Source organism: Acinonyx jubatus, chromosome D4 (genome assembly GCF_027475565.1).
Source record: "Acinonyx jubatus isolate Ajub_Pintada_27869175 chromosome D4, VMU_Ajub_asm_v1.0, whole genome shotgun sequence".
In the NCBI taxonomy this organism is placed as follows: Eukaryota; Metazoa; Chordata; class Mammalia; order Carnivora; family Felidae; genus Acinonyx; species Acinonyx jubatus.
In genome coordinates this window covers 25,703,136-25,727,910 of record NC_069391.1, presented here as the reverse complement: position 1 = coordinate 25,727,910, position 24,775 = coordinate 25,703,136, and the positions used below count along the sequence as shown (strand labels likewise).

Here is a 24,775-nt window from a genome sequence, read left to right as displayed (position 1 = left end):
TATGCAGTCTCCCAGAGGACAGGCGTTTCATTTCTGCAGAGTTGGCCTAAGAATGGAAAGAAGAGGCCCCAGCTTTGGTTCAGATTTGGGCTGCTGTCCCAATTAGCAGCGCTTACTGGGTTAACTTAACTTTGAGTCTCATTTTCTTCATCTGTGCAACCAGTGTCAACACAAAGAAGGATGAGCATGTTATGTGGCCATTTTAATTTGAATGATTCTTCTTGAATAATTTAGGAAATAACATCTAAAAAATTTTCCGTAATTCATCGCTAATCTCAAAAACATAATTATATGCAGTTTTTGGTCTCTTGTAGTATAATCAGACAACCACCACTACCCCAAAAAAGTTACAGTTCTGTATTTTATTTGGTATCCTTAATATTTATTATTGCCATGGGATTTAGGACTAAAGCGTTCTAGATGTATTAGTTAGTACTAGGTTGTCTTACAGCTTATTTATCTCAAGCTTTTGTAGATTGTAAATGTTTGAAGTTCAATGGTAATAACCAAAGTCATCTTTCTAATTGTAATTTAAGTTTACTGATCTGCATATCTGAACTCTTAACTTCTAAGTATCAAATTGTCTTTCATTTACTTGGTTTAGAATTTCCCAGGAATTCAAACTCAGATTGTTTTTTTTTTTTCCTTGAGGGTTTAGGTTGTATTATAAAGTAAGCGGCTTTTTTGGTTTTGTTAGTCCTAGGTATGTATTTTTCTTAGGAACAATTTTATTATTTTTTATTTTGATAGAGTACATGCAAGTCATAAATTCTCATTATTTGATAATATCGAGTGCTCAGGACAATTGTAGGAAAACTTTGTTCTTTCAGTTTTCCATACTCTATGCTAATAGGAGTAATTTCTGTAGTATGAGACTTGGAAGTTGGTGCCGTTGAAAGATTTTTTGACATTATTTCCTTCCTTTTGAACACATCTGAGAACTCATCATATTTACTTGTCAGTGTTTGCTGTCTAAAATTATGATTGAAATCAGCTCTTTGTGTGTAATTGCTACTTCGATTTAAAAATGTTTGTGTATTTTAGGACATCCTCTTGAATTTTTACGGAATCAGCCTCAGTTTCAACAGATGAGACAAATTATTCAACAGAATCCTTCCCTGCTTCCAGCATTGCTACAACAGATAGGTCGAGAAAACCCTCAATTACTGCAGGTAACTGTTGAATCAATTTCAAAAGTGGGTTTACAGAGTATATCATTTTTTAAAAGTCCATGAGAACTCCCTTCCCCTCCACATGCTCTAGAAACTGTTTTTCTGAGGTGCCCTCAATAGAACATGCTATAGATCAGATACACTAACAAAAGAGTCCAGGAGGGTGGAGGTTGGGTTAATTTAAGTTGGTCAAATAATAAGTTTGGAACCACTTTATTAAAGAATCTGAGAAGCTCTGTAGCAAAGAAACTGTTCATGAATCTTTTTTCCCAAACTTACTGTTAGTGAAGCACTGCGTCTTAGAAACACACTCATGGGCTTACGAATGCCCAAGTCATGAAGTATTTGGGCTTTATACAGCATTGTACTGCGTGCTAGTGTGGAAGATATGTGAGTTCTGTTTCTTTTTATAGACCCCCCCCCCCCAAGCAATTTTTAAAATTGATTTGGGGGCCAGGAGACGTTTATGAAAGAGAATTTGAATTCTCTTAATTCCCTAATTTCTTTAATACAAGAAGTCACATCCTTCCAAGGATTACATAATCCAGAATCATTCTAAAATATGGCAGTTGTAAAGTTCTAGCTCTCTCTTTTACTTGTATTTAGAATTCTTGGTTTCCTGAAGATACTTCTATCATTGTCTTGTTTTTTTCTGTCCTTCATATCACCACAGCAAATTAGCCAACACCAGGAGCATTTTATTCAGATGTTAAATGAACCAGTCCAGGAAGCCGGCGGGCAAGGAGGAGGGGGCGGAGGTGGCAGTGGAGGGATTGCCGAAGCTGGAAGTGGTCACATGAACTACATTCAAGTGACGCCTCAGGAAAAAGAAGCTATAGAAAGGGTGAGTCGAAGTAAAACTGAAAGTTGAGTTCCTCAGTCACACTAGCTGCATTTCAAATGCTCGGTGGTCACGTGGAGCTAGTGGCCGCTGCATTGGATTGCACAGGTGTAGATTATTTCTGCCGCTAGAGGTTGTTCTATTGGACAGAGCCAGATAGAGCATTGTCCTAAGGATTGCAGCAGAGACCGTCTATTTTCGTCCCTGCTCTCATATCTTGTCCTTTGTGAGCCAAGGGACTAGCACTGAATACTGCTTTAGCTTTCTAAAATCGTTATAAATATATTTAAAAATTAAAGATTTCCTTTAGGTGTTAGCATTCTTGAAGAAAATGATCTTAAAGTGTATGCTTAATGCAAGATTATCCATTTTTTTATATTCTAGATTTTACTTCACAACTGCCCTTAAAATGTACAATAGATATGTATATGAATTATGTATAAAAAAACATGTATATTAAACATCAGTGCCTGATACTGTTTTTCTGTTTCCATCCTTACTGGTCATCCAGTTCATACTGAGGCACTGCAATAACTTAGTTTATGCGATACTATAAGTCATTCATTTTTCTCTGGGCTCCATGGTTAACATTTGTAAATAGGGACACAGTACTTGCCCTGCCTTATTTTACAAAGTGTTTTGAGATGGAAGTCTGATAAAGTGCATTTTAACTTAATACTTAGAAAAATCATCTGGGAGATAATTTATGATAAAAACATATCAAGTGTTCAAGGTTTATAATTACATGTTTCTTAAAAGGTACTTTATATATATCATGCTAGTATTTTCCTCCCTCAAATAACATAAGTGAGTGAATGACACTTGTCTCAGTTGTTCTATAGCAAATTTTGTTTTGTTTTAATAGTTAGGGTTAGTTACCAATTCTTAATTTCTGTTTTGGAGAAGAAATTTTTTCTTGTGTTGCTTGTGCTTTTGGTGTCATACTAAGAGAAGTTGCCTAATCCAAGGTCAAAAGATTTACTCCTATCTTGTTTCTGAAGAGTTGTACAGCTCTTATTGTATTTAGGTCTGATTTATTTTGTGTTCCTTTTTGTTTATAGAGTGAGGTGTAGGAGTCTGGTTTCTTTTTTTTTTTTTTCCTTTGGCATGTGGATATCCAGTTGCCTCTGCACCATTTACTAAAAAATTCCATTCTCCTCCATTAAATTGTCTTGGCATCCTTGTTGAAAATCAACTGGCCATCATTGTGAGGGTTTACTGGGCTTTCATTTATGTTCCATTGATTTATGTGTTTCTTCTTATGCCAGTACCTCACAGTCTTGATTACTGTGACTTTTTGTAGTAAGTTTTGAAATCTCTGATTTTCTTCTTTCTCAAGATTGTTTTGGCTCTTTTGGATCCCTTGCATTCTGTATGAATTTTAGGATCAGCTTGTCTGATTTCTATAAGAAAAGTGAAAAAAATTAAAAAAAAAACAGGCTGGGGGTTTGATACTGTTTTTTCTGCAGATCCGTTTGGAGAGTATTGCCATCTTAGCAATACTGAGTCTCACCAAGCCTTGAATGTGAGATGCCTTTCTGTTTATTAGATTTTCTATAATTTCAGAAATATTCTTTGGTCTTGAGCTTGTATTTCTTTTGTTAAATTTATTCCTATTTTTATTCTTTTTGCTGCTGTTTTTATAAATGGAATCGTTTTCTTGATTTCATTTTTGGATTGTTCATTGCTAGCTATATAGAAATACAGCTTAATTTTGTGTATTGATTTTATATCTTACAACCTTCCTGATCTCACTTATTGTGTTTCTTAAGATTCCTGTTTGCAGAATATCATTTGCGCATAGGCATAGTTTTACTTCTTTTCCAGTATGGATGCCCTTTATTTCTTTTTCTTTCTTACTGTGTGTGTGTGTGTGTGTGTATGCCTGCGTGTGTCTGAATGCCCTATCTACAGACTCCTGTGTATTGTTGAATAGAGGTGGTGAGAGCCAACATCTTTGTCTTGTTCCTGATCTTGGGAGAAGGCAGTCATTCTTTCACCATTAAGTATGATGTTAGCTAAGGGTTTTATTAGATTCCTTTTCTATTGGGTTGAGTAAGTTCCTTTCTATTCTAGTTAATATTGAGTGTCTTTATCACAAAAGGATTTTGTCAGATGGTTTTTATGTGTTTATCGAGATGATCATATGTAATTTTGTTTCTTTTCTATTAGTATGCTTTAATATATTGATTTTTGTATGTTGGACCAACCTTGCATTCTTAGGATAACTCCCACTGTGGTCATAGTGTATAATCTTTTTTATATTTTGGTCTGATAGTGTTTTGTTGAAGATTTCCGATAAGGAACATTGGTCTGTAGTTTTCTGTGTGTGTGATGATTTTGTCTGGTTGAGTGTCAGAGTAATACTGGCCTTAGAGAATGAGTTAGGAAGTGTTGCCTTTTTCTGTTGGTTGGAAGAGTTAACAATTGGCGTTAATTCATTTGGTGGTTGGTAGAATTTACCAGTAAAATTATCTGGGCCTTGCTTTTCTTTTTGGGAAATTTTGTAATTACTAATTTAATCTCTTTATTTGTTATAGGGCTATTCAGATTTTCTGTTTCTTGAGTCAGTTTTGGTGGTTTTGTCTTTCTAGGAATTGTGTGTTTCATCAAGAGTTATCTAATTTGTTGGCATAAAATTGTTCACAGCATTTTCCTTTGGTAGTTTTATTTCTATAAAAAGTAGTAGTGTTCCCACATCCCTGATTTTTATAGTAATTTGAATCCTCAGATTTCTTGTTTTCCCTGTTAGTTTAGCTAAAACATTTGTCAGTGTTGTTAATCTGAAGAAAAAAAGAGCCAACTTCTGGTTTTATTGATTCTATTTTTCTAGTCTTTATTTTTCTCTCTGATCTTCATTATTTTTCTCCTTCTGCTTGCTTTGGATTTAATTTTCTCTTCCTCTTTTCCAGTTTCTTAAGGTAGATCCTTAGGTTATCTATTTAAGATCTTTCTGAATATAGGTAGCTACAGCTATAAACTTCCCTCTAGGCACTGCTACAGCAGCATCCCGTAAGTTCTAGTGTGTTTGGTGTTGTTTTCATTCATTAGAGTATTTTCTAACTTTCTTTGTGGTTCCTTCTCTGATCTATTGGTGAAGGATTAGGTTAATTTCTACATATTTTGAACTTCCTAAATTTCTTTCTGTTACTGATTTCAGTATTCATGCTGTTGTGGTCAGAGAATGTACTGTGAACAATTTTAATCTTCTAAAATTTTTTGAGGCTAGTTTTATGGCCTAACATGGTCTTCATGGAGGATGTTTGATATATACTTAAAAAGGACATGCAATCTTCTGTTGTTAAATATTCCATAAACGTCTGTTAGGTCTGTTTGGTTTATGATGTTGTTCACATCTCTGTTTCCTTGTCAGTCTTCTGCCTTGCCTGGTTGTTGTGTCCAGCACTGAGCATGATGATACCGACATTTCCAGCTATTCTTGAATCATTTCTCCCTACAGTTCTGTCAGTTTTGTTTCCTGTATCTTGGGGCTCTGTGATTACATGTATTTATAACCAAAGCCTTCCTACAGTTTATCATCCTATAATGTCTTTGTTTTTAGCAACAGTTTTCTGTGTTAATGTATTTTGTCTGATATTAATAGAATCGCTCCAGCTCTCTTTTTGTAACTGTTTGCATGGTGTATATCTTTTTCCATCCTTTTACTTTCAGCATATTTGTGTCTTTGAATCTATAGTGTGTGTCTTGTAGAAGCACATAGTTGGATCGTGCCCTATCTACCTTTTACTTCAGCTAGCCCAGCTTTAATCTGGACAAGAACTAGGTAACAATTATTTTTGAGTTATTTCTTCTCCTTTCATGGATGAGTAGTTAATCGTGCTGAATTGAGACTTCTCTTTTTTTTTTTTTTTTTTTTTTTAAACATTTATTCATTTTTGAGAGACCGAGCATGAGCGGGGGAGGGGCAGAGATAGAGGGAGACAGAATCTGAAGCAGGCTCCAGGCTCCGAGCTGTCAGCACAGAGCCTGACGCAGGGCTCGAACCCACAAACCGTGAGATTGTGACCTGAGCCGAAGTTGGACGCTTAATTGACTGAGCCACCCAGGCGCCCCTTTCTTTTTTTTTTAAAGGTCATTTCTTGATATAGTCTAACACAAGGTGATTTAGACGGTTGAGGAGAGGGTTCATAAAAAATATTTGACAAATATATAGTCTCTAGTGAATTAGATAATTATTAAGTCACAAGTGATTTTTAATAGACTAGGAAAACAAAATTAAGTGGCTGGTGTCACCATTTAAAATGCTGTAAAATTTAAGCAGATGTAAACAGGACACGGTATGTCTTGATCTCAAAATATATCATGTGATATTTGTTATATTGATCACCCATTTCTTTTGGTATGAAGTGTTTGATATGGCAAGGAGCTTGAGAGTGACAGTTGAAGTGATGATGAAGGACATGACCTTCTTTACAAATAATGAAGTAAACTCCTGTCCAGTTGCTTTCATCTATATCTTTACCTCTTACGTATTCAAAGCTGATTTACAAATTTCTGTAGGATCATTTATTTTTAAATAATCACAGCAACTAATTTTGAATATTAATGCCAATGAGTGTTAGCAGAGTATCTAATAGCTTTAACTAGGAAGAGAGAATTTTGTAGGTGGTTGAGCAAGGGTCTAGATTCCATCTAGCTGCTTGGGTTGAACGGTGAATCCACACTTAGATAGGTAGGCATTCATGTAACATTTTCAAGAGCTTTTTCGTGTCTTTCATGTTTTCGGGTCATGATCTGTCAGTACTGCTGTGCTGGAACCCACAGTGTGTTTTCTTTCTTTTCTTCCAGTTAAAGGCACTAGGATTTCCTGAAGGACTTGTCATACAAGCATATTTTGCTTGTGAGAAGAATGAGAACTTGGCTGCCAATTTTCTTCTACAGCAAAACTTTGATGAAGATTGAAAGGGACTTTTTTTTATCTCACACTTCACACCAGTGCATTACACTAACTTTGTTCACTGGATTGTCTGGGATGACTTGGGCTCATATCCACAATACTTGGTATAAGGTAGTAGATTGTTGGGGGTGGGGAGGGAGGGATCTAGGATACAGGGCAGGGATACATACAGTGCATGTCTGCTTCAAGTAGCAGATGCCGCAAATCCACACAGTGTGTAAAATATTATACAACCAAAAATCAGCTTTTGCAGGTCTTTATTTCTTCTATAAAACAGTAGGTAACTTTTCCTAGGTTTCACTCTTTTTAGTGTACTAGATCCAGAAATTTAGTGTAATGCCCTGCTTTATATTTCTTTGACTTAACATTGGTTTCGGAAAGAATCTTTGCTACCTAGAATTTACAGTCTCTATTTCATGGCAACACTGGATAATGGCTTTGTGAAATTGAAAAAATTTTGGAGCAATTGTAAACAGAAATGCCAAATTATTGATGGTTTTTGTTGCTGCTTCAAATACGTATTGAATTAATGTGTAAGAAAGCCCATTCTTTCATGTTAAATACTTGGGGTTGGGGAGGGGAGAAGGGGAACCTTTTCTTAAAATGAAAATAATTACTGCTATTTTAAAATTTCTTGATCATCAAATGTGAGACCCTTCTAACATGATTTGAGAAGCTGTACAAGTATAGGCAGAGTTATTTTCCTGTTTACATTTTTTTTTTTTTTTGGTTTGTTTTGGGAAAAAATTGGTAGGTGTCTAATTACTGTTTACTTCATTGTTATATTGCAGTAAAAGTTTTAAAACCACCATTGCATGTTTGCTTTTGATGTATCCCTTTGTGAAATTAGCACTTTGGGGCCAATGGAGAAATGCAGCATTCGTTTCCCTCTCTTCCCCTTCCCTCTGCAGAAATGTGTTTGTCAATAAGTCGTGAGTTCAAATTGCTGCCTTTTTTTTTAAAACCCACAAGATGCTGATTCAGTTCAAAATTAGCTAATGTTTCAAAGCTGGGTTTCTGATATTTATAAGTGTTTTTCCTTATTAGATAAGAATATATGACCATTAAAGTCATTAGGATTATATTACTTCCAAAAAAGAAGGTGGACAAAAGTATAAATCCAGCATCTCTTATTGCGTTGGAAAGACTGGCATAATCTTTTGGAAGGGTTGGGAGATGCAGCTGGAAAAGTACTTTGGAAAATATACAATCAAAAATATCTCATGGCATATTAAAAGAAAATCTTAATAGCAGTGTTGGCTTTTATTTGGATTTTTTTCAGCTCTGTTTTTTATTAGACTCTCCTTCATTGGCATATTATTGGATCATAAAGAGGGGGAAAATATCTCCTTGTTTAGTTTTTCAAATCTTTTCTTCTGAATATAAACAAGACTGTTTAAAGAAATAATTTTTTTCCCCTACCATCTGATACTGAGTAAAGAAAATGAATTTGCACAGATGTCTCCCTGCATAATCTCTTGCAGTAATCCTTAGCAAGGTTTGGAGGTGACTTTGAAGCTTTTACGTCATGCACTCGTACCTGTCTCTTATGAAAATAAATGAAGCCATGACTTCTCCCCACAGTGTTATCATGTAGTTTAATCTTCATGCTTATACCTTAAATACAGCAGACCTTTGGACTTTGTATTGCCTGTATGTTTTATAATGGATCATGCAAAATGTCTCAGGAGAATAAAATGAGGATTTGTAAATATGTTCATCTTTCAAGGCAGAGCATTGAGTTGGGAAGAGGGTGGCATTTCTGGTCGGAGGATGGAATATTTTCATTTATTTTATGCCATTTTATCTGCTACCTAATTGCTCAGCATAGCGAAAACTGGAAAAAAGAAAAGCAAAAACAAACCAAAACCCCAGCAGCAGACTCTTCTTTTCTCTGGAAAGTGACAGCAGAAGTTGGTGGCACGGAGTTTTTGTCCTTGGACAACAAAACCACAACTAGTGGGATTAATAATTACAAGAAGACAGTTTCAGGCCAAGTTTTGACCATTCTTTACAGTACCTTGTTTTATCTGCTTAAAGAATTAGCCAAGATGCTGTGAAAGAAATAGGCTTTTTGTGACCTTTTGCTGTTACCTTTAATTTACAGTTCTGGTAAATCTTTTAATGTAAGTGGCTCTTTGACTTTGGAATTTTTTTGCATTTGAGGTATTCTGTCATCTATTTCTTGAAATATTTTTATTGTTTAGTTTCTCTATGGAAATGTGAGGAAGCTTAAGTTTATATTTGTTAAATTCTTATTGCCATCCTCTAGTCAAATATGTCTTTTGCATTGTTTAAAAATACTGAAGTGTTCCACCATATACATTTTTCCTGTACCATGGCTAGGATTCTAGAGAATTAATTATAAAATATTTTCAATACATTCACCATTGCATTTCTCATTTTTTAAAATAATTTTGCCATATAGAATCTTAGATTGAAAGTTGACAATGCCCCTGTCACTGTTTTCTTCAGTATTCGGTGAACATGTAGGGGGGCCAGGTCCTAGTTTAATTTTCTTGGGTCTCCTCTGGTTTTCTCAACCAAAACATCAACACAAAGATGGGATACTTGATGTACCTTAAATCAAGCTTCATGATGGCTTTTAGAAATTTTAGTTAAATTCCCATTTTACCCGGGCACCCGGGTGGTTCATTTGGTTAAGTGTCTAACTCTTGATTTCGGCTCAGGTCATGATCTCAGTTTGTGAGATCAAGCCTCACATTGGGCTCTGTGCTGACAGCATGGAGCCTGCTTGGGATATATTCATATTCATTCTCTGCCTCTCCCCGCCCCCCCTCCCCCACTCTTCCCTCTCTTTCTATCCCCCTTCCCCTCTCTCTACCCCTCCCCTGCCACACTCTTGCAAAAATGAATTTAAAAAATGAGTAAATTCCCGTTTTTCCCATGCTCTTGTCTTCTAGCAGCCAGCCTCAAACTGCTACAAAATATTCAACCAAAATTAAGCAATTTCAGGGAGTAAGTGCTTCCTGACCAAGTCCATTCTGGTGCGTTCCCTGGCTCTGAGGCTTGGCTACGACATGTCCTTTTAGTTGATCTCCCATGTCCATCTTGTTCCACTTTGTTCTTCTAAGCCAGGAGCTGGCAAACTGCAGTCCCATGAGGTAAGGTTTTCTTTTCTTTCTTTCTTTTTTTTTTAAGGATTTTATGGTGTAAAAATTATTAAAATTTTAGTGTCTATAAATAGTTTTATTGAAATACAACCGTGCTCATTTGTTTACATATTGCCTGTGGCTACTTGTGCTACAGAGGTTTGCTGTTGAATACTTGAAACTGAGACTAAGGCCTGCAAAGCCTAAATAATTACCATCTGGCCCTTTACAGCGGAAGTTGGCCACCACTGTTCTGTGTGACTAGCCCATCATACATTAAAGTATATGATGCTTCCCATTGCTTTGACATTCTTGGCTTCTTGACTTTGGGTCTTACCTTTGGTTTGGGTTGCCTGTGACTGTCACAGGTCCTTTCCAGAGTAGTAGTATCAAGCATCGTGTGCCTTACGTGCTAGCCTAGCCTGTATGTGGTGTCTTCGGGTACTACTCTGAAATTACTCTGCTGTTGCTGCGCTATTCCTTGCTCTCACGGTCAAATAATGAAATTTAGCACACAGTCTGAAGCTGAACCTGGCATAGCGATGAATTCACCAGAACAAAGAAGTGCGATGCATGCATCTGGGAATCCTTAGGCCCTAGGATCAGACAACTGGAGGAAGCACCTGACCACAGCTGGAAGAAGAGAGTACGTGGAACCCCCAGATGGGGGAGTGTAGCCATTGGACCTAGTTGGGTGGCAAACTAGTTTCCAGAACAGAGTGCAGGGAGTTTGGGAATGGAGGGGCGGGGTGGGGAGGAGGGCAGGCAGTGGCAAGGAGGGAGAGTGAAGGTCTAAGCTTGCTAGGAGAAAGATCCAGCACTGCAGCAGTGATGAGGGCACCACAGGGACAATGGTGCTGACAAGTTGGCTGTAAAAGGTTTTTTCTCTATTGTGATACTTGATTGCGAAAGCAGTGGTCCCTCGGGTAGAGCTTTCACTGAGAGGAGGCTGGGACGACTATTGAGTTTGAACTACCATGACAACATTTGAATAGTAAAGGATCCTTCACCAGGTAGAGCGTGCATGATTTGTCTTCCAAGAGTACAGATTAGAAAACAGCCATCCCAGACTCACAACTCCTGTCTCTGACACTCAGCTTGCCGTTCTTCATGATGTACGCCCTCATCTTTTCCCAGCTGGTTAGGCATGAGTTATTGATGTTAAGAGGTTGTAATCCTCCTCAGACAGTGAAATGGTCTTCAGAGCACCTGGGGCAGCTGTTCTCAATGCTGGCCTCGTCTCAAGCAGACTCCTCTCTTTCCCCCCAGTATTTTGGGCAGCTATTACATTTGCTGTGCCAAGAACATTGGGAGGCTTTGTCCTACACTTGTGCTGGCTCTCTAGATGGGCCTTCCACATGGAAGCCTGTGTCTCCTGCAGCTGGTTACTGCCTATGGAATTGACAGCTTGTATAACAAAGTCCAAAGCTGTCTCAAAACTCATAAAAATCCAGCGGTGAGTTTTAGTCTGGGTTTTATTTGCCTGCAATCACGGATTAGAGGAATACTTGATAAATTACTCAAAAGTGATTGGTTAGAAACTAGATGAGAATGAAAGGGGTTGGTGCAGGTATGCCTTGGAACAGCTCGAGGATGAGTTATTTTCAACTAATTCTGTGTACTTTGAGGTGATTTTTGAAACTTTAGTATTTCAGTCCTTTAGGGTTTTTTTTTTTTTTTTTTGGCAGGGCTGGAGTTTCAAATTTCTTTTTGGTCAGTTAGGCCTGGTTTGACAGCAGTTTGTCTAATTTTTATTTTGTCTCCAGTTCTAAGGAAATTAAAAGTTTAATAGTTTCACTAATTAAGTTATTTGATTGTAAATTTTTTTTTTTTTTTTTTTTTTTTAAGAGAGAGCCAGGGAGAGAGGGAGAGAGAATCTTAAGCAGGCTCCATGGTCAGCGCAGAGCCCAACGAAGGGCTTGATCCCACAACCTCGGGATCATGACCTGAGCCAAAATCAAGAGTCAGATGCTCGACCTACTACGCCACCCAAGCACCCCGTAAGATATTTTCATATCTTTAACTTTGGTGTTATAATTTTTATACCGTGTTTACATTTTTTGCAAAGAGCATTAACAACTTTTCACCTCTAAACAATTGCAGACTTACAGAAAAGTTACAGGGACAGTACACAGCACTCCCCTTTACCAGCACCATCCCACCCCAAACCCATTTCCGTTGTGCAGTTGTCCCAGTTAATGTCCTCATAGCAAAGGGACCTGATTGATACAGGGTAGCACACCATGCTTATAGTTTGCTTCAGTCCATATTCCTCAGTCCGTCCTTAGTCTTTATGACCTTAATTAACAGTTTTTTGTTTTAAGATTACAGGACCGTTGCCTTTTTTTTTTTTTTTAATGTTTATTTCTGAGACAGAGACAGAGCATGAGTGGGGGAGGGGCAGAGAGAGAAAGGAAGACACAGAACCCAAAGTGGGCTCCAGGCTCCGAGCTGTCAGCACAGAGCCCGACGCAGGGCTCGAACTCACAAACTGTGAGATCATGACCTGGGCTGAAGTCGGACGCTCAACCAACTGAGCCACCCAGGCGCCCCGAGGACTGTTGCCTTCTAGAATGACCCTCAATTTATGTTTGGTGTTTCCTCATGACTAGACTCCAGTTAAGGTGGTTTTGGAAGAAACACAGAAGTGCCACTGTGCTCTTTTTCACTGCATCCCATGAGGGGGGCCAGGGCGTCAGTTTGGCCCACTGCTGGTTCACTCTGATTGTCCAAGGCAGGTGGTAACTGCCAGGCTTCTCCGCTGAACAGTTACTCGTTGTCCCTTTGCATTTAGTAAATGTTTTATGATAAGATATTTTGAGACAGAATATCCTATTTCTCATGAAACCTTGGCCCATTAGTTTTAGTATCCACTGGTGTTTCTTGCCTGAGTTCATAGCACTAAGGTAGTTGCCAAGTGGTGATTTTCTTTCTTTTTTTTATTATTATTTTTTTTTTAATTTTTTTTCAAAGTTTTTATTTATTTTTGGGACAGAGAGAGACAGAGCATGAACGGGGGAGGGGCAGAGAGAGAGGGACACACAGAATCGGAAACAGGCTCCAGGCTCCGAGCCATCAGCCCAGAGCCTGACGCGGGGCTCGAACTCACGGACCGCGAGATCGTGACCTGGCTGAAGTCGGACGCTTAACCGACTGCGCCATGCAGGCGCCCCTCCAAGTGGTGATTTCCAAGTTGCATAGTTTCTTCTGCATTTATTAGCAGTCTCCCGTATTCTGGTATTCTCGTTCCTCTGCATCCGTGTGGGCTCAGAGTCCCGTTTTATTGAGTGGCATGTAGTCCATCGCTGCTGCGGTTTTGATGCATGCATTGTCCCGGGTTCTGCAGTTGTGTGCATTCTGAGGCTGGCTTCTGTGTTTCTCACCCCTCTTCCTGACTTCTGGCACAATACTGTGCTCCAGGCTCTTGTACTTGTTGTGCTCCAGCGCCTCTTCAAGGAGCTCTGGTTCCCTTCCGCAGAGATTGTGTTTAGAAACCAAAACTTGGTGCTAGATATGCTCACTGCTTCTGGAGTCTCACTGCTCCATCTATATATAAATACTGATGAGTTCACCTCGTGCCTTCCATTCCGGTCCAATGCCACCAGGTTCATCCCAGCTTCTCACCATCCAGGCTTCTGACCCCTTTCTTGGACGGTGAGATACTTGGCTGCCGTTAATGGTCCGTGTGTTTACTCATTTGTCACCTCCAGTGTGTGTGACCGGTCTTCTTAGGCACTCAAGCTGCCCTTGTTGTTTGAGTGCTGAGCTGTTACCCTGTTCAGCCACTTTGCACAGCTGCAGCTTTCATGCTTCAGTTGTTACTTTTCACCGGGCTTAAATGGAGGCGAAAATGTGTTTAGATGGGTTCTCCTGAATTCAGCACTCCAGAAATAGCATTTCTGCGAGGAGAAGGCCTTGTTTGTTCCCCTTGCTGTGCCACCAGATCAGTCTCTAGGTGCCCTGGGTCCTAGCATATGGAGTTTAAGTGCTGGGTGAGTTTCCCCAGTTTCTTCTACTTGGGACCAATGTGTGTTTTAGGTGCTAGAAGTGGTTATGGAGACGGCACGAAGGACAGACTAGGGGAGGGGGATACAGCCCCCGCGCTGGGCTCTTTGTGATCTCCAGTGGGCCCCCAACCCCAAATTCTGCTCTATCATGTCTTTTGTCTTGGCACATGGCTGCTTCCTTGATTCATACATTCAGCAAATGATGAAGTCACCCAGGGCCAGGCACTTGGTTTGGGATTGTTCCCACCTCCTTAGTCTTGCTAATTCCTCAGTGTCCAAAACCATACAAGGCCCCTCTTCCTGGAAACCTGTACCTTTCCTCTCTATCCCCAGAACCTAGTGAAGGGCTAGACAAGAGGAGATGCCCAGTCAATATTGATGACACGTGGGCAGTGAACATATGGTTGGGGTGTTTGCATCCCTCCTGGGCATCTAGGCTCTCCTATCCCTTCTGTCACCCCCCAGTTCAGAGAGCTAAGAAGTTGAAGGATGAACAGTATCCTGAAGGCTGCTCTGTTTTTGCTTCCTCACCCCAGGGACCTTTGCATTAGCTTCTGAGAGACTGACAATCTAGTGAGCTGTCTGGTTGTAGAGACAGCGGTAGCTGGCGACAAATTCCAGATGGGTCTCCATCTGAGACCTCGGTGGAGAGCATACCAACAGCAGCTGCACTCCTGAGAATTCCAAGCGGAGGCCAGACCAGAGGGCCTTGGGGGGTCAGCACTTGGACTAACCAGGCCTGGGTTTCTGCCTTCACACCCCACACCAGCTACGTGACATCAGCCATGCCTCTCTACCTCTGTGCCTGGTTTCCTCATCCATCCATTGAGCCTGCCTCCAGTGAGAGGCTGGATGGGAAGGCGTCCTTACCAAGGCCAGGCCCGTGTTCAGGCAGAGACTCTGGGAGCAGATGTGGCCAGCCAGCAGCCCTCTAGTGAGGCAGACGACAAGATTTGCAAAAACTGGGTCCAATACCATGCTTCTCAGTCATTTTTTAAAATAATTATTTTTCATAAAGACTAAAAAAAAAATAACGTGGGTTTACTTAATATTTTTTTTAGATTTCTCATTTTGAATCAAATACATACTGATCGATGTAACCCAACATGAACAAAAAGTCTTGGGCGTCTCAACAATTTTTAAGAGAGCAGACAGTGTGAGAGCTGCTTTAGATGATGCTTTAGGAAAGGTTTTTCCACTTTGGACCAGTCAAGTGACCCAGAACACACTGCTTGGGAAGGTCATGGGGGCGCTGGTGAAGGGATGCCTCTTGTCTGCTGGGGACATGTTGGAATATCAGACCCCTGGAGCTTTTTTGAGGCCCCTCTGCCATACTGCTCTCTGTTCCCGCATTCAGGATAACAAACATGACTCCGCTTGGCTTTCAACACCCTTTACAGACCTGCTCCAGCTCATGCCTTCCGCCTGTCTCCCTCCCTCTTTGCCACATACAGCAGGACGTCATTACCCAGGCCTTTCCACACCTCTGGCCTCTGCATATGCTGGTTTCTGCTTAGAAATCCTCCCATACTCCTCTCCTCGTGTGAACTCCTATTCAACCTTTAAAACCTACTTCAATGTTGCATGCTTTGCGAAGGCTTTCCTGCCCAGGTGCCAGCAGAGGACTGCTCCCTTGTTCTACTCTCTGAACACATAACTCAGGAACTGTGCCTATCCGAGCACAACAATTTTTTTTGCATATTTGTGTTCTGGACATTGTGTCAAAGCCAGAGACAAAATTTGCCATATCTACCAGTGGCACTAGGAGCTCAGCACCCACGGCTAACAAGGGACCAGTTAGGAGTTGTGCTTTGAAGGCTTGCCTGTGGGGCTGGGGTGAGAGGAGGGTTGGTCTGACACTGTCAACAATAGTAAGTGAAAAGCCCAAGTGAGGGATGGGGAAATGCCAGGACCTGACAGAGAACAGGCTGGAAAGGTGAGTGCCCTCCGCTGTGCCCTGACACGCCCCCTTGTGGGGAGAGAGAGCCATGCCTTGGCTCAGGTGGGAGGGCACCTCAGGGCCAGGCCTGGGGGGATGAACCAGCACCTCTGGGTCACGGAAGACTTGAAGTCAGCCGTGGGGAATAGGCTAGGGAGAGGAAGGGAATATGCCAGCCGAAAAAATCCAGCCCACACTGGACTGCAGTTGCCCACGCCGAGCAGGGGAAAGAAGGGAAGGACGCTAAACCCACAAGACTGTGGGCACTGAGCTTCGCCTGCATTGACTCATTTAATCCTTGTCGTGAAGTGCCTCCCAGAGGAGGAAGCTGAGGCTCAGAGAGGGTGAGCCGGCTGCCAAGTTCTCATCGCAACGTAGCCGAGGGAGAATGGAACCTCACACTTGGCCCCAGGCCATGCCCAAGTACCTCTGTATGCCAGTTCTCTGTCTGTACCAGTGTTGGGGGTGGGGAGACAGTGGGATCGTCCTGGTCTGCGGAGGTCTTGGACCTTTGCCCTCCTATGACATGGCTAGAAGGAGGGGCACAGGGAAAACTCAGAGGATTTGGAGTCAGATGAGGATTTTTATTTCTTCTTCAGATTTGTATCACTGTACACGGAGTGGGTTGGGGGTGGAGAATTCCCTCTCTTTAGAAAAATCAACCTGTTCGGCTTCAGAACCCATCCAGACAGTTCATGCAGACAAGAGGGCTGGGTCTTCCAGCCCCCTCCGAGAAGCTTCCTGCTCCTTGCTGTCTGTCCCTGACCCACTCCAGGGGCCATCTTCCTGCTGGAGCAATGGCCCTTGCTTGACTGTGGATTCTTCAACCAGAGGCCCCTATAGCCGCAGGCAGAGGAAGGTGCCTGGGAGAAGTGAACCGTTTCCAAAGGGCCATTCTTCCTTTCCTGTCGCCTGGAATGCCTTTTACAACCTTTTGTGTTCCTTATGACTTCACAAAACTATAATCTCAATTCTCAATGCAATTCTGAGCAATAATGGACTCGTACTAATCCAGGAATTGACTTAAGCCTCATGAATTTCCCACTGTGGGCTTGGAACATACACACACACACTGATGGCTGTCTGTCAACCTGTTCTCTGGGCCTCCAGAAAAAGTTCGCCTCCAGACCTTTGCGCATACTGCTCTAGGGTCTTTCTGGACACTTCTTTTCCTTGCTCTCCCATTCAGTCTTCTAGACTCAACCCAGGTATCCCCTCCTCCCCAAGCCTCGCAAAATCTCCTGCACTGGACCAGGAATTTCTCATGGTGTCCACACTGGCTGGAGAGCTTCTCATGATCCTCCACACTGGACCAGGAATTTCCCACAATCCCCACACTGTAGTAGGAGCTTCCTATGATCTCCCATACTGGATAGAGAGCCTTCTATGACTTCCCAGCCCCATGCTGAATGGATGGCCTCCCATGGACTCTCCTGTCACACTTGCCACTGACACAAGCTTTTCCTTTTTTTTTTTTTTTTTTTTTTTTACGTCACTATGGAAATCACTGTGCTCCTTCAGGGAAGGTCTGTATCTTATTCTATGTTTTCTTAGTGCCTCGCATCTAATAGTGCTCAGTACATTTTGGCTGAATAAATGAACCAGTGTTAAGCGGTTTCAGGGCCCAGGTTAATGATCAAACCCTTAAAGCCCTCCCGGATGCTTCCTCCCCCCCCCCCCCATGGAAAAAACAACAGGGAATGGCTTTTATTTTCTATGTTCCTACAGCACAGGGATGTGGGTTCTCACTGCAGCTCTGATATTCATTTAACTGTGAAACTTTGAGCAAATCATCTTACTTCTGTAAGCCTTAGTTTCCTCATCTAAAAAAATGGGGATCTTTTTTTTTTTAACAGACCTAGAGAAAATATTTTTTTTAGCGTAATTTATTGTCAAATTGGCTAACATACAACGTGTAAAGTGTGCTCTTAGCTTTTGGAGTAGATTCCTGTGGTTCATTGCTTCCATACAACACCCAGTGCTCATCCCAACAAGTGCCCTCCTCAATGCCCATCACCCATTTTCTCCTCTCCCCCTCTCCCCTATCCACCCTCAGTTTGTTCTCTGTATTTAAGAGCCTCTTATCGTTTGCCTCCCTCTCTGTTAACTATTTTCTCCCCTTCCCTTCCCCCATGGTCTTCTGTTAAGTTTCTCAAGTTCCACATATGAGTGAAAATATATGATATCTGTCTCTGACTGACATATTTCACTCAGCATAATACCTTCCAGTTCCATCCACATTGCTGCAAATGGCATGATTTCATTCTTTCTCATTGCCAAGTAGTATTCCATTGTATATATAAACCACATCTTCTTATCCATTCATCAGTTGATGGACATTTGGGCTCTTTCCATAATTTGGCTATTGTTGAAAGCACTGCTGTAAACATTGGGGTACATGTGCCCCTATGAATCAGCTCTCCTGTATCCTTTGGATAAATTCCTAGTAGTGCTATTGCTGGGCCGTAGGGTAATTCCATTTTTAATTTTTTGAGGAACCTCCACACTTTTCCAGAGTGGCTGCATCAGTTTGCATTCCCACCAACAGTGCAAGAGGGTTCCCGTTTCTCCACATCCTCACCAACATCTGTTGTTGCCTGAGTTGTTCATTTTTGCCACTCTCACCGGTGTGAGGTGGTATCTCATTGTAGTTTTGATGTGTGTTTCCCTGATGATGAGTGACGTTGAGCATGTTTTCATGTGTCTCTTGGCCATCTGGATGTCTTCTTTGGAAAAGTGTCTATTCATGTCTTCTGCCCATTTCTTCACTGCATTATTTGTTTTTTGGGTGTTCGAGTTTGGTAAGTTCCTTATAGATTTTGGGAACTAACCCTTTATCTGATAACGTCATTTGCAAATATCTTTTCCCATTCCATTGGCTGTCTTTTAGTTTCGTTGGTTGTCTCTTTGCAGTGCAGAAGTTTTTTTATCTTGATGAGGTCCCAGTAGTTCATTTTTGCTTTTAATTCCCTTGTCTTTGGGGATGTGTCAAGCAAGAAATTGCCACGGCCGAGGTCAAAGAGGTTGTTGCCTGCTTTCTCCTCTAGGGTTTTGATGGTTTCCTGTCTCACATTTAGGTCTTTCATCCAAAAAATGGGGATCTTTATACTTGCTCTTCCACAATCCTATAAGCAAGACCTTACCATGTATGATAGCAACTAGTGTCTGGCGTGCAGTTGGTGCTTACTGAAAGCATATCCATGTATATAGCCGACCACACTGTCACTGTCTGTTTACCATGTCTCCCCTTAGAGCAGAATTCTTCATGGCTCTGCCCCTGCTCCAGACCAGGCTAGAGCTTGTTGATGGTTTTGGTGACCTTTCTGTTCCCACAGATCTGCTGGGTATTTAATATTCATTGAGCCTCTAAGACAAAGCCCAGCACTAGGCACCTCCATGGGCCAGCAGAGAAAATGATTAATGAGGCAGGACCCAAGACCTCCAAAAGGATCACCATCTGGGAAGGAGGCTCAGGCAAGTTCTCCGAGATGACAAGGGCCATTGGTATCTGCCCATGAAGAGCCAACTGCAAGATTCCAAAGGAAACTTGGGACTTAGGATGTGGAAGGGGCTCTTCCCCAGGGCTGTCCACAGGCTATGGAGGTAGGAACAGTTTCTTAAGGCCCAGGTCTTAGGGAGGGAACAGAGAGGGAAGGGTGGGTGCTGGAAGAGAGGAGTCCTTGGGCAGGAAGAGGCTCCTACCTCTCCAAGAACGGACTCTTGATTGGCTCCCACTTATAAGCTATAGATGGTCAGAACCCAGCCTCATAGATTCCTACCTCTTCCAGCCTATGACATAGATACAGCCACCTTCTTGGGGCTTGACACACATTGCTAGGTGTTTACCATTGCTGGTCCATCTGGGAGGGCTGTCCTGGGCTAGATCCTTCAATGACAGACCTCCAGCGGGTTGCCTGGTGTCTCCATATTCATGTATTGATTCACTTCTTCATTCATTTATTCACATAATATTTATTGAGCACTAAGAGCCAGACCAAGTACTAGACTGAGGATGAAGACTAAGGGCCCAAGCCCTTCCTCAAAGAGTTCTGTGACAGAGCTTTACAAGGCCAGGACAAGTCTGATAGCAGGTGCATAATCAGCATAAAGGTGGGGCATACAAGGTAGTTGGCAAGAAATCAATGGAGGCTTCCTGGAGCAGGGGATATATGAGCTGGGCTACAAAGGTTTGGTGGTTCACACAGCAGGGGATGGGAGGAAAAGACAATCCCGACTGAGAGACTACCTCTTGCAAAGGCACAGGTGCAAGAAAGGACCAGGAAAATTTGGGAATGATGAGATGGTTAGTGTGGCTTGAGCCTCAGTCTAAGAGGTGGGAGGTGAAGTTAGGACTAGGCCAAGTTTAGGCTCTTAAGTGCCATAATGGAGGCTCACACTTGACCTCAAGGGCAGGGGGTGTCAAATGGGTTCAATGGGCAGGCCCCCAAGTGTATATCATGAAATCCGTAAGTATTTACTGAACACCTACTGGGTGCCAGGCACAGAAGGAAACTGAACAGATCTACACTTAGACTTTAAAAGCTACATGTTAATAAAGCTACACTTTATTGGGGCTTCTGCATATGATTGTATTACAGGGGAAAAAAGAGATTTCTTGACTCAAGAAACACAAACAACAGTCTTCAGCCTATTGCTTCACTGTGAACCCACTGCAGGTTTTGTTTTTTCTTGGTGGCTGGTTGGGGGGCGGGTGTGTAGTGTCATTTCTTTATTTTGTTTTAAGCAATGGAGACAGATATAGTCAGATCTATTTTCAAAAAGAGAAAGATAATTACGTGGTTTCTCATATGGTGTTTGCAGCCACCATACAGGAAGCATGAAGCCCACTAACCAGAGGGCTGTTTGTCTGGGCCCTGAGCGCAAGGCTGGCTCTCTCTACCGTACTGGGTGCTCCCAAGGATAAGGCAACAGTGGCAGATAATGTGGCTTCTCCCTCAGTTCCAGGAGCCAAAAAGAAATGTCAGTTCCTCCTGGGAAGAACATGACCTCCTTTGATGCTGGACGAACGAAGCCAAAGCAATCAAAATACCCTCCCAACCTTTTCTCGGGAAAGAGACAACTCTGAGGATAGCCTGGTGGAGTGAAAGAGCCCAGTCTTTTAAATAATGCAGACTTGGGTTCAAATTCTGGTTTGGCTGTGTGATCTTGGACAAACACACTTAAATTTTCTGAGCTTGAGTGTCCTCATCTGTAATGATAATAGTTATCATTTACACTTACCTTACTCGCCAGTTATTAAGATGTATTACAAAGCCATAGCAAAGAAGCAGGCACAAGACAAGGCAGAAAAATGGAAGAAAACATAACATCCTGAAACAGATCTAGGAATACTTCAGAGTTTGACATATGAAAGAAGTGACATCAAGAATCAATGGAGGGGCACCTGGGTGGCTCAGCTGGTTGAACTTTCAGCTCTTGATTTCTGCTCAGGTCATGATCCCAGGGTCATAGAATCGAACCCTGCACTGGGGTTTGGGATTCTCTCTTTCTCTTTCTCTCCCTCTGACCCTCTCCCCTGCTGGTGCACTTACCCTCGCTCTCTCCCAAAAATAAAATATTAAAATAAAAAAATTTTTAAAAGATCAGAGGAAAAGGATGGAATCTTTAATAAATAGGGTTGGGGGAAATTGGCTTCTAACCAGACAAAAATAAAATCACCTTTTTATGTGTGTGTGTCTTCAGTTATCTCCAGTTGGCTAAAGACCTAAATGTGAAAGGTAAAACTGTACAGACTTATAAAAGTTCTTTACGGACCTGGTTGAGAAGGAGGCACCATCATGGGAGGTCACCTCCACCACAACAAGGACCGAAACATTTGGCACAAGGAGCCCAAGAGTCAGGACATCCACCTAAGACTGTTGGTAAATCTGTACAGATCTCTGGCTGGACAAACAGCTCTACCTTCAACCAACTTTTGCTAAAGAGGTTGTTCATGAGTTGCACCAATTGGTGGCCTCTGTCCCTTTCCTCGATGACCAAGAAGATGAAGCTTTCTGCCAGGAGGACAAAACAGCTGTGCTGGTAGAGACCATAACAGATGACATGTGCATCCAGGTGGCCCCCAAATGGAAGGTGTGCACACTGCACGTGAGCCACATCCTCAGGGCCAGGAACAAGATTTTCACCTTCAACAAGTTGGCACTGGACTGCTTCCAGGGCTGTGGCCCCATCTTGTTCTCTGATCCTCAAAAAGGCCCAGAGGTGTACAGGCATATCAACAAGGCCCTGTGAACCACACGCAGCCCCACCAAACCCTATCAGTGCTGCAAGGGCTGGAGGTCCACGTGCACCAGAGGCCATCTGGTCCACCATCACTACAAAAACTAACTTCAGATCCTGCCTTGTTATTGTAAAGATTTGGGGGTGGCTCAGTCGGTTGAGTGTCCAATTCTTGATTTCCGCTCAGGTCATGATCCAAGGGTCATGGGATTGAGACCTACATCAGGCTTCGTGCTGGGTGTGGAGCCTGCTTGGGATTCTTTCTCCTTCTCTCTCCCTCTGCCCCTCTCCCATGCTTGCACTCTTTCTCTAAAGTAAAAAAGTAAATAAATAAATAAATAAATAAATAAGATTTTGGATGCTGGGAAAAAACTAATAAAAGGAATATGAACAGCTCTCTTTGCCACATCTACTGCAAGAGATGAAGAATGAAGACCATTCTCAGCAATCAGACTGTTGACGTTGCAGAGAATGTCAACATCACTCTGAAGGGACACACTGTTATTGGGAAGGGCCCCAGAGGAACCCTGCAGAGGGACTGAAATCACATCAATATAGAACTCACTCTCCCCAGAAAGAAAAAGAAGAGGCTCCGAGTTGACAAGTGGTGGGGAAACAAAAGAACTGGCTACCATTTGCACCATCTGTAGTCACGTACAGAACATGGTCAAGGGCATTACGCTAGGCTTCCATTACAAAATGAGGTCTGTGAACGCTCACTTCCCCATCAACGTTGTTATTCAGCAGAATGGTTCTCTTGCAGAAATCCAAAATATCTAGGGTTTGGATGAGGCCAGGTGTTTCTTGTTCAGTATCCCAAGCCCAGTAAGATGAGTTGATTGAGGGAAATGATGTTGAACTTGTATCACACTCAGCTGTTTTGACTCAATAAGTCACAACAGTTGAAACAAGAATATCAGAAACGTTTTGGATGATATCTATGTTTCTGAGAAACGAATGGTGCAGGAGGCTAATGAATAAGATCTAAGTTGTTCCGCTACAAAAACAGCAAGATGCCGGATGATTTTTCAGACTTATTTGTGATATTTTAAAGACACAATAAAAGCTGTATTGATTTGAGGGAGGGGGGAGCAGGGAGTGGAAAGGAATACAACATTCTTTTAGCCTCAGGGAAGGTAAGGATTTCTTAAAGAAGATTCCAAACGGGGAAGAGGAGGTTGAGGTGGGCCCTGCGGGTAGGGAAGTACATGTTGCTTTGCAGGTAGAGGCCTCCATATTGTCTTGAGGGGAGGCGAAGACTGGACCATGCTTCTGGTTCAGAAGGTTCAGAGGAGTCTGGGAAATTGAAACATTCAGAGGCATCCACCCCGATGTCCCTATCCCATTGCCGGGATCCCAAGCCTTGAGCTTGGCCTTGGCCTAACAGACTTGCTTTGGTTGGGTAGTCAACTGCCTTTGAAGTTTGGACACTGAGACTATTTCAGGCTTGTCTTGAATTCATTCCCCTTTCCTTCTGTGGAGTATGGAAGTTTCCTTGGATGCAATTAAAGAGGCCCTGTGGCTTCCATTTCTAGCTTTCTGTTACCTGCTTCTATGCCTCGGCTGTTCATTATCTTTCTGTAGGAGCCTCCATAGTGCTTACCATGGCCATCTAATATTGTGATCTTTAGAGCCACTATTACTCCCCCCACTGACCCCCAAGTCTCAAATGCCTGATGCACTCACTGCCTGCTAACACACTCCACCTGCAGGTGCACCATCCAGTTCAGCACTGGGACAAGTTTTAACAGTTGGAAGCCACCTTGCACCAGGACCTGCCTGTGCTTCACCCCCACCAGTGATGGGGTCCTCCTTGCCAGCCGAGAGGGATTAGCACAGCTCCCAAGCCCCCATCGAACCACCTGCTTTCTTGGACCACTCCCAGCAAGCACCAACTGCTGCAGGTAAGGTTCTTACAAGCAAACAACGAAATGGGTTTCAGGGTTGGGGGGCAAGATGTGGATCAGGAAATCAATGCCTGTGAGGGATTGAGCAAGGGAAATCAACTGTGACCAGGCCTGACACAGCCTGGGCTGGCCCACGGGGAGGCCTGCAGCGAACCTCCTCCCCAGGGCAGAGCTATCCCGCATCTGGGTGAAGTGACAGGGTCTTTATACCACACCCCTCGCCCCATCACTCTGCTCTGGAAAGGGCATGACCTCAGGCAGGGCTGCCCTGGCAAGTGCTTCCATGAAGGGGGCTCTGGAAGCCGTCCCCATGTCTACCACAACCCGGGAGAGCAGTCATTGAGTATTTACAGTGTCAGATGAGGCTAAATGTCATACATACTCAAAGGCAGGGACCATCATTATCCCCTTGTTTGCGTGCAAGATGAAGAAACTGAGGCACGGAGTGCTTAAATGACTTAGTCAGGGTTGCACAGCATGTGACGGAATTGAGATTCCATCTAGAGATGTAAAAAAAAAAAAAAAAAAGTTGAATAAGGGGTGCCTGGGGGGTTCAGTCGGTTAAGCATCTGACCTCAGGCTCAGGTCACAATCTCACGGTTTGTGAGTTCTACCCCCACATCGGGCTCTCTGCTGTC

General features: G+C 42.5%; 1 protein-coding gene and 2 pseudogenes across 1 annotated transcript in view; all 3 read left to right on the top strand.

The window, feature by feature from the left end:
* The window catches only part of RAD23B (RAD23 homolog B, nucleotide excision repair protein), a 45,739-nt gene extending 37,999 nt beyond the window's left edge, over nt 1-7,740 (top strand). Inside the window, exons 8-10 of the mRNA XM_027034772.2 lie at nt 1,045-1,172; nt 1,846-2,016; nt 6,823-7,740. Coding sequence (XP_026890573.1) covers nt 1,045-1,172; nt 1,846-2,016; nt 6,823-6,936 — 413 coding nt within the window. The 3' untranslated portion in view covers nt 6,937-7,740. The remainder of the gene's footprint in view (nt 1-1,044; nt 1,173-1,845; nt 2,017-6,822) is intronic.
* A 1,714-nt stretch (nt 7,741-9,454) lies between these two features.
* Nucleotides 9,455-22,251, top strand: LOC128312141 (60S ribosomal protein L18-like; annotated as a pseudogene).
* A 407-nt stretch (nt 22,252-22,658) lies between these two features.
* On the top strand, nt 22,659-23,211 carry LOC113592827 (60S ribosomal protein L9-like; annotated as a pseudogene).
* Nucleotides 23,212-24,775: the final 1,564 nt, after the last annotated feature.